The 20,153-nt window shown below is 36.5% G+C and overlaps 1 protein-coding gene across 5 annotated transcripts in view; it reads left to right on the plus strand.

The window, feature by feature from the left end:
- Positions 1-20,153, plus strand: part of CSMD3 (CUB and Sushi multiple domains 3) — a 1,218,504-nt gene that overhangs the window by 1,022,787 nt on the left and 175,564 nt on the right. For 3 of the 5 annotated variants that reach the window (XM_057497816.1, XM_057497817.1, XM_036876427.2), the window contains 3 exons: positions 16,246-16,359; positions 16,864-16,959; positions 18,529-18,732. In XM_057497816.1, coding sequence (XP_057353799.1) covers positions 16,246-16,359; positions 16,864-16,959; positions 18,529-18,732 — 414 coding nt within the window. The remainder of the gene's footprint in view (positions 1-16,245; positions 16,360-16,863; positions 16,960-18,528; positions 18,733-20,153) is intronic. The other 2 variants (XM_036876426.2, XM_057497818.1) reach the window with 1 other exon arrangement.

Raw genomic sequence — 20,153 nt, forward strand, 5'->3', positions numbered from 1 at the left:
TCTCCTTAAAGTTTTCCAAAAAATAGAAGAGGAGGGAATACTCCCAAACTCATTCTATGAAGCCAACATCACCCTCATACCAAAACCAGGCAAAGACCCCACCAAAAAAGAAAACTACACACCAATATCCCTGATGAACATAGATGCAAAAATACTCAATAAAATATTAGCAAACCGAATTCAAAAATCCATCAAGAGGATCATACAACATGACCAAGAGGGATTCATCCCAGGAATGCAAGGATGGTACAACATTTGAAAATCCATCAACATCATTCACCACATCAACAAAAGAAGGACAAAAACCACATGATCATCTCCATAGATGCTGAAAAAGCCTTGGACAAAATTCAACATCAGTTCATGATAAAAACTCTCAACAAAATGGGCATAGAGGGCAAGTATCTCAACATAATAAAGGCCATCTATGATAAACCCACAGATAACATCATACTGAACAGCAAGAGGCTGAAAGCTTTTCCTCTCAGATCAGGAACAAGACAGGGATGCCCACTCTCCCCACTGTTTTTCAACGTAGTACTGGAGGTCCTAGCCACGGCAATCAGACAAAACAAAGAAATACAAGGAATCCAGATTGGTAAAGAAGAAGTCAAACTGTCACTATTTGCAGATGACATGATATTGTACATAAAAAAACCCTAAAGACTCCACTGCAAAACTACTACAGCTAATATCAGAATTCAGCAAAGTTGCAGGATACAAAATCAACACACAGAAATCTGTAGCTTTCCTATACACTAACTATGAACTAATAGAGAAATCAGGAAGACAATTCCATTCAAAATAGCATCAAAAAGAATAAAATACCTAGGAATAAACCTAACCAAGGAAGTGAAAGACCTATACCCTGAAAACTACAGGACACTCTTAAGAGAAATTAAAGAGGACACTAACAAATAGAAACTCATCCCATGCTCCTGGCTGGGAAGAATTAGTATCGTCAAAATGGCCATCCTGCCCAAAGCAATATACAGATTTGATGCAATCCCTATCAAATTACAAACAGCATTCTTCAATGAACTGGAACAAATAGTTAAAAAATTTATATGGAACTGCCAAAGACCCCGAATAGCCAAAGCAATCCTGAGAAGGAGAATAAAGTGGGGGGGATCTCACTCCCCAAATTCAAGCTCTACTACAAAGCCACAGTAATCAAGACAATTTGGTACTGGCACAAGAACAGAGCCACAGACCAGTGGAACAGAATAGAGACTCCAGACATTAACCCAAACATATATGGACAATTAATAAACGATACATTAGCCATGGACATACAATGGGGAATGAACAGTTTCTTCAACAGATGGTGCTGGCAAAACTGGACAGCTACATGTAAGAGAATGAAACTGGATCACTGTCTAACCCCATACACAAAAGTAAACTCCAAATGGATCAAAGACCTGAATGTAAGTCATGAAACCATAAAACTCTTAGAAAAAACATAGGCAAAAATCTCATGGACATAAACATGAGTTACTTCTTCATGAATATATCTCCCTGGGCAAGGGAAACAAAGGCAAAAATGAACAAGTGGGACTATATTAAGCTAAAAAGCTTCTGTACAGCAAAGGACACCATCAATAGAACAAAAAGGTATCCTACAGTATGGGAGAATATATTCGAAAATGACAGATCCGATAAAGGCTTGACATCCAAAATATATAAAGAGCTCACACACCTCAACAAACAAAAAGCAAATAATCCAATTAAAAAATGGGCAGAGGAGCTGAATAGACAGTTCTCTAAAGAAGAAATCCAGATGACCAATAGGCACATGAAAAGATGCTCCACATCGCTTGTCTTCAAAGAAATGCGAATTAAAAGCACAATGAGATATCACCTCACACCAGTAAGGATCGCCCCCTTCCAAAAGACAAACAACAACAAATGTTGGCGAGGTTGTGGAGAAAGGGAAACCCTCCCACACTGCTGGTGGGAATGTAAATTAGTTCAACCATTGTGGAAAGCAATATGGAGGTTCCTCAGAATGCTCAAAATAGAAATACCATTTGATCCAGGAATTCCACTTCTAGGAATTTATCCTAAGAATGCAGCACTCCAGTTGGAAAAGACAGATGCACCCCTATGCTTATTGCTGCACTATTTTCAATAGCCAAGATATAGAAGCAACCTAAATATCCATCAGTAGATGAATGGATAAAGAAGAGGTGGTACATATACGCAATGGAATATTATGCAGCCATAAGAAAAAAACAGATCCTACCATTTGCAACAACATGGATGGAACTAGAGGGTATTATGCTCAGTGAAATAAGCCAGGCAGAGAAAGACAAGTACCAAATGATTTCACTCATATGTGGAGTATAAGAACAAAGGAAAACTGAAGGAACAAAACAGCAGCAGAATCACAGAACCCAAGAATGGACTAATAGTTATCAACAGAAAAGTTACTGGGGAGGATGGGTGGGTAGGGAGGGATAAGGGAGGGGAAAAAGAAAGAGGGCATTACGATTAGCATGCATAGTGCGTGGGGGGCACGGGGAGGGCTGTGCCACACAGAGAAGACAAGTAGTGATTTTACAGCATCTTACTATGCAGATGGGCAGTGACTGTGAAGAGGTATGTTGGGGGGACTTGGTGAAGGGGGAAACCTAGTAAACATAATGTTCTTTCTGTAATTGTAGATTAATGATGCCAAAATAAAAATAAAAATAAATAAAAGTATTAATAAAATATTGTAACGCTTTAAACTCTAATTTTGCTTTTGTTTTTCAAGTCTTTTAAACATGCAATAAAATTGCTTATTGTGTTTTTCTTGATTTTATTGCTTTTAAAACACCAAATTAATTTTCAGCTGTTGGGAAGTGTTACAACAGCAGAATTGCAGATAAACTGCTGGCTTGCAATTGAACAGATATTTGCTCCTGAAACAATTAAAGAAAATTAAACTGTATTTGCTATAAGAGAGCTTTTTATAATGCCTATCTATTTAAAATATGTCAAGCAGGCGGTTTTGAAATTTTGATGGTAAGCAAATTGTCACAATATATACAGAAAGCCAACTCAGGAAAGCTGAGAATAAATATTATGGATTTAGTCAGTAAACTGAGTTTATGGATTGACAGAGGTATCACACAGTAAATTGTTAACAGGAAAATAAATTAGGATTCTGTTTACTATGAGGAGTTCAAAGCTGGATTACATTTTTGGAGCTGCTACTTGCTGGATAAACAGTTACCATGGTCAGAGCCACGAATTTTTTAAAAAAATAACTTAATTTCATTATTATTGCAAAATAGCAATAATAAGATTTTCGTATGTGTATTCAGAGCCGGATGGTCACATTGTACTCTCTGAGATGCTAACATAGCACTTCTAGATTGTTTGTTTTCGAGCAGGATTGGCCCCAGCACCTGGGGTGGAGGCAAACTTCTTGTGTGAAGATTTTAACAGCCCCTAGATCACTAACATACGAGTCACATGACTCACCTTAACTAAAATGCTGTGTTAAGGAAAAGAATTATATATCCTAGTGGTTAATTGTTTGTTAGTTGTTATTGTGGATTAATTGTTTACTAATATTGTAATATAATATAATAATAGCCATGAGTATATGGAATCTAACTGATAAATAGAAAATATGTTTCCAAAATATTCTCAATTATTATATTAATAAATGCAACTTTACCCAAACTTTTTCAGTGCTAGTTGATGTTTTAAAAATAAGTAGCATACTAATTTGATTTGGGACTGATTTTAAAAGTTCTGCCTTTTGGTGCTTTTGAGAGCAAACTGTCATAGTATTTAACTTGTATTAATATATATGTATCTTTTATGAAATTGAAGTTTTAGCTGGATGCCTTATAATCATCTTTAAATTAGAAAGCTTTTAAAGTTAGGAGGTATTCAGGTGACATAATGATCCCAAAATGTAACCTTGGAACTCTTTATACAAAAAATAACTTCACAGCCAGAGTATGTAGAGAACAAAGCATTCTGTATGTGTTAATTTTTAAAGGGAGTATTTTGTGCACGTGGACAGTTCTACAATATTGTCTTGAACTATTCATATGAGACTTTAGTATGAGGTAAAAGTCATATAAAGCAAAATGAAAAACATTTTCTATTTATGTCACCAACAGTAATTTTTAATGCTTTCACACATAATCAAATATAGTTCTAAACACATCTTTGATTTGAATCTTCTGTTTTGCTGGTAGTGTGGGTGCACATGGGTGTTCTTCTATGCTATGTTTGTGCTTAAAGTGGAGGTTAAGGAAAACAGGGGAGACTTCCTAGAAAATTAACATGCAACCAACCAGCTGAGTGCCTAATGTTATCAAATGAACCCTGGACTACAAAAAAATGTGTAGATTCTGCAAAAGGATTATCAAGCATGTTGAGAATCAAGATGAGATCTAATAGAAATTTGTATTTTTATATTCCTGTTTCTGTCCAGACTCCCTTCTGTGTGAAACTATTTCTTTTGTGATGGAGTTTTAATGCCTTTGTAACAGAAAGACAGATACTTAAGATAAAGGGAGCAAACAAAAATAAAAGTAGACTGCCCTCTCACCTTTGCTCCCCCTTTCTTTGCCCATGTGGAAAGCTGCCAAGTACCTTTTCATATTCCACCCAAAAGGATAGAATGTAAAATCAACTAGTTAGAGAAGTGCATATTTATTTTGACATCGTAAGACAAATGAACCTTGATTAAAATAGCTGGAATACTCTTCTAACCCAATCAGTTCTGTCATGTGTTCTAAATACTCATGTATGGAAAACATAGAATGAGAAAAGATGCTATTAAACAGGAAAGGTTGATTATATTTTTCCTATCAGCAAATTTTCTGATTGACTTAGTAGCATATATATTTACAAAGCTGAGTTATTAGTAATAGTAATTAATATCTATTATGTTTCAGGCACTGTCCAAAGTTTTACAAATATCAGTGTATGTAATATTCACATCAATTCTACCACATTAAGTATTTTTAGTATTCCCTATTTTGCAATTGAGGAAATTGAAGCATATAATGGTGAATAAGTTCCCTGTGTGGCTCAACCTGTATTCAATCCTAGAGAGCTCAGTTCCAGAACCTGACTTTAACTCTTCATTAGTCAGTTTTCATTTATTATTTATGAGCATTTCAGAACCATGGATTAGTCATTTAAAAATGTAAGTCCTTTTAAATCTACTCAGCTGCAAATGCTGACAGTCTTTAACCTGCTTTATCTATTCTGTCTTGGAGCAAAGAAAGCTTGTTTTCCTAGTACCTTGGCACCATAATAAAAAAGGCACCACTTATCTGACTACTAAACTCCCACTGCCCAGAGAGACCTATTGCCCTGCCTTCTTCCACCAAATATTTGAATCCGTTTATGTCAAAGCAGGTTTGAATCAGACCAGAATTTACCAGAGCCTCTTAGACATTTTAATTCAACTATTCACCACCTTCCACACAAATAATGAGATCACTTCCCATAGGCATGTCTGAGACTGAGTATTTCTTTCTCACACCACCATACCATCGGGATATTCTGTGAATTTTTCCCTTAGGAGAGAAAAACAAAGTTGACAAACAAAACTAAAACCTCCTTATTTACATGAACTCAGTTTTCATTTTTAATTCAGTAATTTGAATCCTGATCACTGAATAACACTAATCATGTCTCAGTTTGTTTTGTTATCTTCATTTAAAGTTAATTAAATGCTGTTAGCTTCTATGCAGTATACTAGCTATTTTGATGACAAAAGAATTAAATCTAACTTCCAAAAGTTTCTGACTTGCTTCATCAATGGTGGACTATTTCAGCAATATTCCAGAGTAGAGAAAAGAGAGCTTTAACTTTTTTGTTCTATTTATATTCTAAAGAAATGCATGCCCCTCTGGCACTAAACAATACAGTGGATTATGTCACACCTCTGGCACCCACTGTATGTTTTTCCATGATGATACTTTCATAAGGACTGTTGATCTGCACTGAGTATTCTAACAGTTTAGCCATATGAATGCTCTGGAGTTTTTTTATGCCATCCCAGGCACTCTCAGCAGAATGGACTGTCTCAGGAGTTAAATGAATGTGACCAAAGGAGAAAATATTTGACAAAGTTTGGTGCAGAATAGTAAACAAATTCTTCTTGAAACTAAGTTATGAATACTTATACCTTGTAACTTTTCTCAGTAAATGGAACCCCACATCTTTGTCTTGGTTGGATATGATATTGTAAAAACCAGATGTCAAATAAACCTTGTTTTATCTCAAAGAAAAGTAGCTAGCTACACATGATGTCTTGTCTCATCTTAAGTTTATTTGCTCATTGGGGGAACAAATGAACTAGGACAAAATCTTAAAGTTGGAATAAATGCCTTACCAGTATGATCTAAATTAAAGGTTTCCCCTACTTAAGTGATTTAAGCTGATTATTTAAATGATTCTTTAAAAACCTAAATTACAGATTTTTAAAAAATGCAGTCTGAGACTCTCCCCACCTCGCACAACAAATGTTGCCCAGTAGAGGTTGGTAGAGGACTCGCTTTGGAGAACAGACTAAATGGTTAGCATGGAAAGATGTACCCAGTGTGCCCTGTTGTTACTGAACCAAACAAACCTGAGTCTGTCCAAGCAAAACACAGCAAAGCCAAGTATTGACATTGTGATGGAGTGAAAGTGGGTGTTTATTGCAGGGTGCCAGTAAGGAGAATGGGTGGCTAATCTCAAGGTCCCAAACTCCCCACAGGGTTACAAGCAAGGATACTTAAAGGCCAAATTATGAGATTGTAGGGTGTGTGATCAGCTTGTGCCCATTCTTCTGATTGGTCAATGATGAAGTGACAGGGCGTTTCAGGTGTTTGTAGCTCTGGCCCAGAGGGGTTTCCCAGCTCTGGGTAAATTCACTCTGGATTCAGTGAGACCAAAAAATGACAGCGGAATGTCAGGGGGTGGGGTAAAAGTGTTTATACAAAGCTTTATTCTTATGGTGGCAGTTCAAGCACTAGAATCTCATCTGCCTCTGAGGTAGTGTACATTCAGCAAGTCCATCTGCATCTCTGCCTCCAGTCCAGCCTCTGCCCCCAAGCACTGGGCAGAGCTCCTTATGTGGCAACACAGGCAATAATGGCTTATTGCCAACATGTGTGCAAGCATGTGCCTATGCAGTAGGCTAAGTATTACATCATTGCCTGTGCACAGTGGATGAGTAGATTAGAATCAGGTGAGTATCCTGGCCATGGAACCTCCATTTTCCCTCTAGTCCACCCCTCCAGGATTCTCACCTCACAATCTATGTGCCCTTAATCTTTTGCAATGGTCCCTGTGCAAGAAAGCTGGAACATTGTAACCAGATTCCACAACAGCAACAGAGGCCACAACAACATATAGATAACAATAGAAATTATGATGGTGATATACATATAACAGCAGAAATTATGATATTTGTCCTCAAGACTGAGGAGATCAATTGCTATAATTCCAGCCATGTTCAAACCAGTTCTACTACATGAGTTCACGACTCACACCTTTCATGGGAGACCATTAGTGCAACTGGAAGGGAGCTCCATGCACACCCAGCAAGTAGCAGTTTTTGCTTGGCTATATGCCCAATACATAAAGACATTAGAGGAGCTTATACTTAAGGGCGATAAGACATGTGTTTAAATGATACCAGCATAGCCAAATCTTGTCTATAAGGTAAGATGCATGCAAGAGAGTGGTCCTGTTATAGGACCATGGCAGGAAGGGGATCCTGTCCTTGCCCTGGTCTAGTATACCATACCTTTACCCCTCTCCTAGTGGGGTTACTGAGGGGCCTATGAATAGCGCTACTGGAGTCATATGCACTGCTCATAAACATATGAGTGCTCATAAACAAAAACCCCCTGGTAAGATGCTTTTTAGCTTCCATCCCTTTAGGGTACACAACCATGATCTTTGGGGGACTCTCTGCTTTTACTACAGAAATACATAGGAGGGTAGCCTCCAGGCCTTGTCCCCAAGGTACCAGGAGGGCCAGCCATTGCTGGTCCATGTGTTGAAACTTCCAAGGCTACATCCACTGAACAGAGTCTCTGGGGATTTTGTAGTCAGTGCTGGCAGCAAGATTTATTCTGGTGACCAAACCCTGGCTTCAGTGATTCCTCCTTGGCTTGTATTTGCCGTTGTACAGGGGAAACAGCAATGCATGTTAGTACGTCTGTCAGGGTTCAATGCCCACTTCTGGGGCTTCTCATTCAAATGCTGTAGCACTTGTCTATAAGTGGACTGACCAGCCCTGTAGACTATTGGTGTCTGACTTCATGGCAGATTTCAACAAATCATTGTACCTCTCTTTCATGCCTGTCCAGTAGGCTTATATGGTACATGAAGCTTCCACTTTATTCCTAATCGTTACATGCATTCTTGTAGTGCATGTCCAATAAAGTGGGTACCTTGATCACTCTCAATTACCTGCAGTTGGCCTTAGGCCACAAAGATATGCTCTAGGACTCTTTTGGTTGTTTGCTAGTCTTTACAACCCACAGGAAAGGCAACCAAGAGTCCAGTACCTGTGTCCACACAGGTCATGACATAACAATATCCTTCTGACATGTGCAGAGGCCCAATATAGTCTATCTGCCACATGACAATGGGTATCAGCCCCATAGCTATTGTCTGATGTGACTGTGAAACTCAGTGTAAGTCCCTCTTAGAGCATACAATGCATTCCTCTTGGCTCTGCTGACTTCTTCAAAGGTCCAAACCAAGCCCCACCGATGGGCTACAGCCCACATTGTCTTTTGCCCACATGCAACAAACAATGTTGTAACTATTGTGCCACATCAGAGTCAGGCTTTCCTCCTAGCCAGCGTACCTGGGACAATTCATCTGCTTCATAGTTTCCTCAGGATGCCAGTGGCAAATGACCTGTTACATGATATACTGTTACTGTTTTAGTCTGACCACAGGCCCATAAGTCTTGTCACAATTATTGCCCCCAAAAGGGTCGATGACAAACCAACTAGTAACCATGGTACTATTCCAGTAGCCACAGGGTCAAGCCCCAATAGCTGGCCCAGCTGTCAGTGCAGACAACTACAGGGGAGGGCTCCTGGGTGATCATAAGCCATACTGCCCTCAACTCTTCCCATTGACTGCTCTTCCCCTCACCGCCTTCCATCCATATGTTCTCAGTCTTAGGATAGAAGGCTACAGCACTCCATTTCAGGAGTTGCCCATGGCTGGAGCCATCTGTGTACCATGCACCTTTGGGTATAGGGTTTCTTCCCTCTCAATAAGGGCTCTCTGCTACTAATGGTTCTAAAGTAAGTTCTCCCTGCCTTTCACTGGTATATGTCACTGGCCCCAATAAGTGCTGGAGGTCTTTACTCAAGACACTAGTAGAAAGAGTTCTATGCTCCTGTTGGTATGTGCCCATTTGGCCAGTGTAAGTACCTGTGCCATGCCACTCCATGGCTTTTGGGTCCAGTCTCATACCCACCCTGCAGTGGGAAAGGTAGTTATTACCTTTATCAGGCCCATTTCAGTCATGGCCTCTGTAGCCATCAAGGCATGGTATATGGCAGCCAATTGTTTCTCTATTAACGCATACAATATCTCTGCTCGTTTCCACAACTGTGACCAGAATTCAATAGTTGGTGAGTTCATTCAAGCCACTGCCAGAGGCCCCAGCCATACCTGTCTTCAGTTGCATGGACATTGCACTTGCAGGGCCCTGATGGATCTCACACTCATGGCCTGCACAACTTTGATTACTCACTTTGCAGTGGCAAGGGCAAATGCACATGTTTCATCCCATTCCTACCTGACACCTTTTCATACGATATATGGGCCTCAGAATTTGTTCCAAGTGCAGGAAAAACTCTCTCCAGTAACCTAAAAGACTCCCAAAATATTGTAATAATGTCACATATGTCTGCAAGAGAATCAGAAGTTGGCAAAACATCATATACAGTATTAGATGCCCTATTCCCAATGGGATTCGGGCTTGTTTCACTCTGATAACCTTACCCCCATTTCCATCTATAGTACCTGGGGTCCCAGAAAACCACTCAGTGTTTCCATAAATCAGTGAGCATTCAGCTCCTCTGTCTACCAGAGCCAGGACACATTGTTCATTCACTGTGGACTAATTAATTGACATTTCAGCATGTGTCCTCTGGTCCCACCCAGTGCTCCAAGGTGGGTGCCTTAACCCTCCCCTCAGTCAAACCATATCGCCCAGTCATCTTCCTGCAGGGGTCCAGGCATGGTTGGCACACTCTCCAGTAGGAGGTCCTACAGGCACATGTGCCAGACTTGTAGCTTTGTCTCCAGATTCCATTTCTTGGTCCTTGCCTTAACCAACCGCTGAAACCACTGCTCCAGCTTCAGTTTTTGCCAAAGATCCACTAAGATTTTATTTGACTTCCCATCCAATTTTTCTTTGTCTGCTATTGCCTTTATCAGATCAGCCCACATCTCATTCCTCGTGACCTTCACAAGGCCCTTTGAACTCTTCCTCTGAATAGTGGACCACACTCCCTTCTGTGCATGCATCACTTCAGCCTTCCCCAAATTTGATGCAGTATGGGTAACCTTGTTTATGGTTTGCCATAAATGAGGGGCAAAAAATGGCCACTAAGGGCCCCAAAAGGGATGGGGGAGCCCTGTGCTGCATTATGTCACCCATCCCCGCTATAAACAGCTCCTCATCTGGGCCGTTGTATACTGGGTTATAAATGATATTTTTCATCCCCAAATCCAGTAACACCCGTTGGAGCTTGGCATATGTTTGCCATCTAGCAGGGAAGCTAGATCACCCATTTTGGGCCATACAGAGCTAAGTGCAGCCAGAAATTGCTCAAAAAGGACATAGTTGCCTGTAATCTGATATGCATTTTGTAATCACTGCTTCAAGGCAGGATGAGTTGTCAAGGAAGCCAGCTTTCCCACTTCTAACCCAGACAGAATGATCCCATCTACCCCACAACCCAAAGGCACAGGAGCCAGGCCAGAATGGACTCCAAGGGTTTCTTCTGAAACCAGGAGCCCAAATCCACCAGCTCCACCTATGTATAGGAGCAGAATGTGGAGTGCTCCACAACTTGGAGATGAGGCTGCACCTCTTTCAGAGAAATCTGCAGTTACTGTCTCTTTATTTTCTTAACTACAACTGGGTGAGATTTTAATAGAGGAGGGGTTGGTGCCTCATGCACTATTCCACCTCCATGTTCCCCCCTGGTATATCTCCCACCACTTCTGGAGCTGATGGCATATCTCTCATCACCCCACAGAGTGTTTCCTTCTCAGTCACCACTACATCTTTTACCTTCTCCACAGTGCTTTGCAGCAATGCCATCTCAATCTTCAACAAATCTTTTACCTTTTCCACATCACCTTTCAGCCTACATTCTCTTGCTGCCTCTTGTGCTTCTCTCAGGAGTACATCCTTCTCCTTTATGACCTTTCTTAATACTGTGAGAAATAGCCAACCCATGGCACTCACCATCACATGGACATCCTGTTTCTTTAAGGTTTTCCTAATCTCACAGAGGGTCTCTATCATTGCCTCAGGCGTCTCCTCCACCTCTTCCCAGTACTGGGGAGGGGACAATTCCTCTAGGAAGATCACCACCTCAGACCATATACTCATTTGGGGATACCCAGGTGGCCCCCATTCATAGGGGCAGCCCACTGAAGTACCCCTCCCATAAGGACAGCTTGTTCCATTTTTGGTCTGCAGCAAGTCCTCCTTACTATGCCAAAATGTAGCTCTGGGATGGATGGAGTTCCCAGCTTTGGGCAAGTTCACTCTGGATTTGCTGAGACTGAAAAATGACAATGGAACATTGGAGGAGGCATTAAAGTGTTTATACCAAGCTTTATTTTGTGGTGGCAGGCCAAGTGCTAGAATCTCATCCACTTCCTGAGAAGTCTACATGCAGCAAGTCTGTCTCCGTCTTTCTCCATTCCAGCTTCTGCCCTGAGCACAGGGCCGAGCTCTTTATATAACCACACAGGCAATGGCTTATTGCCAACATGTGTACAAGCATGTGCCTGCACAGTAGGCTAAGTATTACATTATTACACATGCATAGTAGGTGAGTAGATTAAGATCCGGTGAGGATCCTGGCCATGGAACTTCCATTTTCCCTACAGTATGTTAGTCATCAGTCTTCTAGTTACTTCCAGTCTAAGGTCTTCATGGTTATGGTCAACAGGTTGGGGTCCTAAGTTCCTGCAAAATATCTCAAGGATATATGAGTTGAGAGTTTATCTATGGCCTTGAGGGGAAACTTAGAGTTTTGTGTCTGTTTAGTTTGCTTAACTTTGGTTTGCAAACTCCCCTTTTCTTTAATCTCTAACTATCCAGTCTAATTCCTTTACTTTGGGTCATAATTTAGGAACTTGGGATTCTCTTTGATTTATTAACGAGGTTTCTCCAAAAGGGGGCTACCTGTGTGGTTATACTGTTGTTGGTTTATAATTAATTTAGTTGTCTAATCTGACACCTTTTCATAGGTGAAGGTAAACTACCATCCTGCATGATCACAAATATAATTTAATGACATCTGAGAGCAAGAACCCTCTCTGTACTGGTTAGTTTTTAACCCCAGCATTTAGCTCAGTTCCTGGTACATCATAGAATAGAATAAAAAAAATGTTAGTTACATGAATAAACTGCATTCCAGTATAAAATACATGGGAACTAAGAGGCTCAGAAGTAGTTTCAGGCATAGTAATAGGTCATTTGCATAGGTTTATTTGTAGGCTTATTTTACCTGCTTATTTCTGCCTTACCAGCCTTCTCTTTTCTTCCTTTTTTCTAGCTTGCAATAATACATATAACATAAACATGAATTTTTAACAATAGAGTTAAAAACATTATTTTAAAAATCTATTATGCTTAAAGAAGAAAAAAATTCACTTACACTGGTATTTCTCTTAAGAAACAGTTTAGTGTTTTTAGCCTACAATAACAGCCTGAGAGCAAAGTTCTTTTGATATCTACTTGCAAATCTCCAGAAGAAAGGGAAAGGAGTTTGGAGCTGAGATGCAGAGAATTCCTTATCTCTGTTGGAAACTATGCAAAAGAAAATAGATGCCTTGCTAATTACTCCTAATTAGCCCAGACTTTGGTGGGTAATTGTAATCATAGAAATAAAAGGGTGGTCCATGCACTATGTTGAGGTATCAGCATCCAAGTCAGTGTTAAAAAGATTTTTTGTTTTTTTGCTTTTTTGGTTTTTAAAGAGGGCATAATCATGACTCCCATAATAATATAAAATAAACATGTATCAGAAATTTTATTTAACTCATTAATTAATGAAGAACCAAATAAAATGGATTACAGTAGTTCAAAGAGAATTCAAATAACCAAATACAGATGATAGATGATGATAGATGATAGATAGGTAGATGATAGATAGATAGATAGATAGATAGATAGATAGATAGATAGATAGATAGATAGATAGATAGATAGATATAGATAGATAGATAGATGATAGGTAGATAGATAGATAGGATAATAATCCAGTGTGTATACCACAGCCCTAATAAACACAGGTGACTCAGAAAGGTGTGCTGGTAAGCAAGTCAGATGTCTTGCTTACCAAAAAACAATATCCAGTTGTCTTTTGATCCACCATAAAGTCTCAGAATTTTTTTCTACCTCAGTCTCAGCCATACAAAGGATGCATTTGTACACTCAGACCACTTTAAAAGCAGAAGACCACAGCTTTCTGAAAGTAAGAAAACTAAATAAAGTAAGGCATTTACAAACAGAAAATGGGTAAGCAAACACAAGGGCTACAATTTAATTTTTGAGATTTCTAGCTGAGAAGGGACTGATTCCAGATTGATTCAAAGTTTAGTGAGACAATACTCATAATTGTAGGAAATCAGATCACTGTGCAAATGTTTTTGATTCTTCATGCTACAAACAACTTATTAAACATGTACTTTAAAATTTTATCTTTGATACATCTCAGGATCTTCTCAGGGTACTTTTTTTCTAATAATGGCTATTTTTATTCTAAAATTTCCATTGGCCATATTAATGCAGAGTTAAGTTGCAGTCAAAGAGGAACAGTTTACTAGTTACTGAATAATGCAGATTTAGCATTCTACCCCCTGACCCCCTACCCTTTCCAATTCTCCCCACCCTCACCTCAGAATTACTACAACAAATTACAGGTATGTTCCCAAGAATACTCAAAAGGATATACCCTACAGTTTTCTCTACATAACATGGTGCAAATATAATGTATTAAGGAGCATATCATTATAGTCTCAACATAGCCAATTTATAAGTGACAGAAAACTCTCGTCTATGTGTACAGAAGTAACAATTGTGAACTAGGGCTAAAAACAATTTTAAAAGGGGCATTTATTTTTCTTTCATTAGAAACAGGTCTTGGACGACTGTATTTTAAGTTTTTTTTAGATGTTGTTTATAATATAGTTTTGCCTGATATTGGGCATGTTTCCTAATGGAGTGTTTAAGATATTTAGGCAGAAAGAATTAATGGATACTGAATTTTAACATTTTTTATTAATGACTTCCCAAAAAGATATAGAGAAAGAACAGGTTAACTGTCAAGAGCTTTGTTGCACAGTGTACTTGACTTAGCGAAGTTCCTGTGATTAAACGAACATGATTTTGAGGGAAGGGAGTGCTCTTGGACAGGCAGTGGCAACATCTTCATTATAATAGAATCTTTTAGACACATTTAAAAACAGATCATCCAAACACCAATCTAAAGAAATACAAAAACAGAAAAGAAAAATTTTCTCAATAGTTTTGGAGTATTTTTTAAATAGCTGGGCATTTGGTTGACAAATATATAGATCTTTTTTAAATGTCTGATCTGAAAATTTTCATCTGGCTTTTAAACCATTACAATAATTGACTCTATGAGTCTGACTTAATAGAAACATACATTTGTTTTCATTATTCTAGGCCATGTTTTAAGGAGGATTATTTATGAAATATAGCACTTCGATGTTCAGGAATTATTCAAAACAACAGCCTATATCTGTGTTTGTTTTCCTTTTTTCCTTTACCCCACGAAGAACTGGACTGAGATCACCAGCTTATTTTAGCAGGCCAAAAAAAAAAAAAACCTGTAGCTTTGTTTACAGTAGTATTATGTGTATGTGTTCATGTGCAAAAGTCAGCATGTTTCAAATGAACTAGCCTGTCTTCACAGGACCACCAAAAGATGGCCATAACCTTAATTCAAGGTGTAAAATATGAAGAAATTTGAAAAATATATATATTTGTGTAATATATAGTTTACAGTAATGTGATTTTGAATTTATAAGTTACCTTGCTTTTAAATTATTAAACTTTAAAAAAATCATACACTTTTAAACCCCCAAATTTTTCTCTTCAATGAAATGTTGTAAGGATCATTTTTATTATCCATTTCCTTTCTTAAAAACAAAACACAAGCTGATTTCTGCTCTTAAACAGGTTCTTTCTTTTATGTCACTGTTTGGGTAGTTTCTGCACACAAATTTAGTATATAATTAAAGGGAAAGTACAAAATGAAGTTAAAAGAGTCATTAATAAAGCTCTTGGTAAGTACTTCAGGTCTGTACTTACTGTTAAAAAGCAGTCATTTTGTAAAATTTTAAAATAACTCAATTGTTAAAGAATCATAAATAATATTTACTTTTTGGCAGAATATTAACAATAAATGTTCAGAACAATTATAAATTGGAATGTGAACTAAACACTATTCCTGAAAAGTGTCTTGCTGATATTTTTCCATTGAGACTATTATTCATAATGGAATAGCATTTGAAAACCAACTCCCCCCAAAAAAATCCCCTGAATTAAAACTTTGTCTATCTCATATAAAAGAGGAGAAAAAAATTAGAAAAAGAGAAGAGAGTCACAAAGTGGAAAGAATCAGACAACCAATGGGAGAATCAAAACCTGATTCTGAAGTATTAATCACCAACCTTATGATTTCTGATCAAACTGAAATGTTATATCCATTTAATTTATTTTTTTTAAATAGTCTTCTTAAATTTTATTGCTTTTATACCATTGCAATTAATTTTATGACCTGAAGAACATGTATCAGGCCTATGAACAAATTGGCACCTATCCTCATTTATAGGTTAAAAAAAAAAAGAAGAAATGACTATTATATTGTAATACTTTGTTCTCTCTCTCCTCCTCTTTCTATTTTTTGTTTTGTTTTGTTTTTTGTTTTTGTTTTTGGATGGTTGGTGATTTGTTTGCTTCTCCTGGTTCCTGTTGATCAGTGGTGTTTGGCCAGTTTGTATTTTTCCAGACATCACTCCACGATGTTGTTGAGGTGTATGATGGGCCAACTCAGCAATCTTCTCTGTTATCTTCCCTCTCAGGATCCCATTCAGGTATCCTTTACTAGAACTACCATGCATCAGTTATCAATTCAAGCCTGAGATTGATTGGTATTGTAGTGAAAGTTGAGATTTATGTCATCCATATTAGAAATAAAGTAAACTGCAAAAAAGAATCACTCTTTATTAAAAAAGAAGAATAGAAACACAATAGTAAACCAAATGCTTGAGAAAAATATAGCCAACTATTTTCTAGGATTGTAATTCAGTAAATATATTATTTAGTCACTTAGTCTGTCATATTTAATGTAATTCAAAATATTTAAGAATTCTTTAAAGAATAAGGCAATATGTATCAAATTATGCCTAAAGCCTCTGGTAAAAAGGTTACAATTGAAACTGAACCCAAAGAAAATATATTGTCAGTGGTAGAATATATTAAAGTAATTTGATAGAACATAGATTGACTTTTTCAAATGACAGTGTAAATTAATATAATATGTTAGGTTTACTGAATGAAACTATTTATGATATCTTAGTGTTTGTTTTGTTGAGTAGGAGAATCACTTCCACTGAGTTCAGGTAATCAGATCACAATTCGATTTACTTCAGTTGGACCAATAACAGCTAAGGGATTTCACTTTGTCTACCAAGGTAAGTGGCCCTGTAGCCTAGAAACACACTAAGGAATGATATCAGTTGCCATGCTGTGTTCAGAATTATTGAATGATGAGATCCTTATAACCATCTAGAAGAGATAAAAGTTGTATTTTATTAAGTTTTACCCTCTCCCCTCCCCATCACTAGAGCACTTTTACTTTGACCAAAGTCATAAAAGGTCTTTTGCTTCCATCATCATTCTCAAGTTAATTGTATTTATATTTTTGCTTCCTTCCAACATACTTTCAAAACATCTATTGTTTTTATGATAATTCTTCACCCTGTACATACTCTCTTTTCCTCATAGTCTAGCACTCTAAATAAAAAATGTACAAAATTTTGTGCTGGTGTACTTGTACATGTCAAGGAAGTCATTACTCTATTTTAAAATGTTAGTTTCTGTTACTCTCAGAATTCATACTTTCTTCATGGCTATTAAATATTTTTGTGCAATTGGAAGTTGGTTTACACAGTTTTTTCTCACCTTTTATAGACATTTTTCCAAATTATCATTAAACTATATTAAAAGTTATCATTTGGAAACTTTGTTTTAATTATGTATGATTATGCAGTACTTTCAAATGTATCTTGAACTTTACTCCTTAGAAATTTATGAAAATTTGTGATTTGATAGTTTGATATTATTAAACCCTGCTATCCCATTTATAATATTGGCTATAGTATTACAGTGTTTCACTTTAATAACATTCCCTTTGTAAATAATATGTGGTATTATGAATTTAAAAAGGCACTATTACCAATTGAGTTATTGTTACTCAAGTCATACAAGAGGAGTCAATCTCTTTGGAATTCATTATATCATTGTTTGGGCTGTTGTCAAATTCTTTAATCCCATCTGTATGTGTTTTAAAAAGAAAAAACATCCTGTTATCATTCTATTTTACTAAACCAAAATAAAGAAAGTCACAATTGAAGGACACACCAAGCCTAAAAGCAATATCAAATTTGATATTGTATGATTATTAAAATAAAAACTTCTATTGTTGTTAATCTGTCTGACTTCTACTTAGCCTAAATCTAGTCATTGTCTTCATCAATAACATATTTTCAACAACTACATTTGTGAACATGCTATGAAATTAGTAAAGTACTATGTTTACTTTTGTAAATCTAGGGTTTTAAGAACCAACTACTGCAAAAAAAATTGTGACATTACCTTATGTAACTTGACACCTACATCTTTGAACTTGGTATCCTATTTTGAAAAGAAAAATAAAATCCTTCAATTATCATCCCAGAAATTGATATCTAACTCAAGCTACTTTATTATATTAATGAGTTTGGTAAACAAAATATAGAAAAAAAACCTGAGTTGATGTTATTAAAGGATCAAAAGTAAAAATGTTCTTTAAATCAAAAATCTTGATGACATAAATTGTATTTTATACTGTACGAATTTTAAGTTTTTAGAAGTGTATTCATATTGTTTCTTCAAATGTTTATAAAAGTGAAGTTGTTTGAAATCTGCTCAAATAGTTACATTTTGCAATCCACATTTCTCTACCAAATATGAAATTAAAATCAACAATTATTTGTACACAGCTGTTCCTAGAACAAGTTCTACCCAGTGCAGTTCTGTGCCTGAACCAAGATTTGGAAGAAGGATTGGCAATGAATTCGCAGTTGGTTCATTAGTTCTCTTTGAGTGTAATCCGGGATATATCCTCCATGGATCCATAGCAATTAGGTGTGACACGGTGCCCAATTCCTTGGCCCAGTGGAATGATTCCTTACCTACCTGTATTGGTGAGTATATGTAAAGTTGTACGCTTTGTAATTGCACATATTTTGTATTGGAATTACTTATCTTGCATCTTCAGTATTTCGACCTCTGATCTAATACTTATGCATTGATTCTTAAATTTTAGATACGAAGTACCTAAAAATGCAAATTAGGTTAGATATTTGATGCATTTGAGGTTTGGTGTAATCAATGAAAAATACCTTGTGTTGAATTGACTGGATAGTTTCCTCCTTTATTAAGTTTATGTGAACGAAAATATACATATTGCTAACAACACAGAATTCGAGTGTTAATAGCATGGGATTATTAAAATAGATATTACCATTTTAAAAAATGTATGCAAAAATTTATCTGCCAATATGTAAAGAATTTCCGTGTCTTTTAAGGGTTACAGAAGCTGATTTTTTTTGGACGTATTTTACTTTGGTAGCAAAATAATTAGAGAATGTGCATTAGGGAATAAATCTGTTTTTTTCTTTTCTCGTTTAGTATATATATGTGTTAAAAATATAAAATAAGAAAATTTACACTTTAAGTAGAATACTTATATAGGTAGCCAGAGATCTCATTGTTTCAAACCTTATTTTTGCAATACTATTTCTAAATTAAATTGGTAAACACAATATACGCTTTCTAAAGTTATTGACCTTTAATGCTGTTAAGTTACATGAACAGATTAAAATATTTTCTAAACCATAAAAAAATAGCTTAGAATCTTTTAGTATTTCAGGATCATTACAATGACTTTTGGTTCTTGTAGAGTCCCATCAGTGTGGAAAATGTAGAAGGTTGAGAGGTTGCTTTCTTCCCTATCCCAAGAATGTATCTGAAACTATTGTTTTTTTAATACTCTTAACTGTTCTTAACTTTTTAAGTTTTTAATAGTATTAAATTAAAAGAGGAGTGGAAAAACAATCTCAGTGTTGTAATAGTTCTCCTGAGTTGAGTTCTCTCTCATTAGAAGTGATTTGGAAAATAAGAATAATTTTTAAATAAAAAATAAGCATAATTTTGTTTTTATTTAAGTAATCTCAATTCTCTACTTTTTGATAGAGATAACATGAGTGCATATATGCACACACATAATATATACACTTATAAATATATAAAATTCATTTTTAATAATACATCTTGCCATTCCTGAAAAGAAATTACATGTATCAATTATTTTTGTTTTTAACTTTTAAAAACATTTTACCATATTTTAATGCATATTTAGCATAATGCTAAATTATAGTTCATTAAAATAGATTTTTAAATTGTGAAACAATATGTAATGTATATACATTTCTACTAGGGAAGGAGTAAGGACAAAATCTGTTGTGCTCATAGAACAGTATTTTACATAGGATGTATCTGCTCTAGGTAGAATATCTTTTACCATTCAAATAGAACATTTTTAATAATTGTGCTGGGGAAATGG

This window comes from Manis pentadactyla, chromosome 3, assembly GCF_030020395.1.
Source record: "Manis pentadactyla isolate mManPen7 chromosome 3, mManPen7.hap1, whole genome shotgun sequence".
NCBI classification, from domain to species: domain Eukaryota; kingdom Metazoa; phylum Chordata; class Mammalia; order Pholidota; family Manidae; genus Manis; species Manis pentadactyla.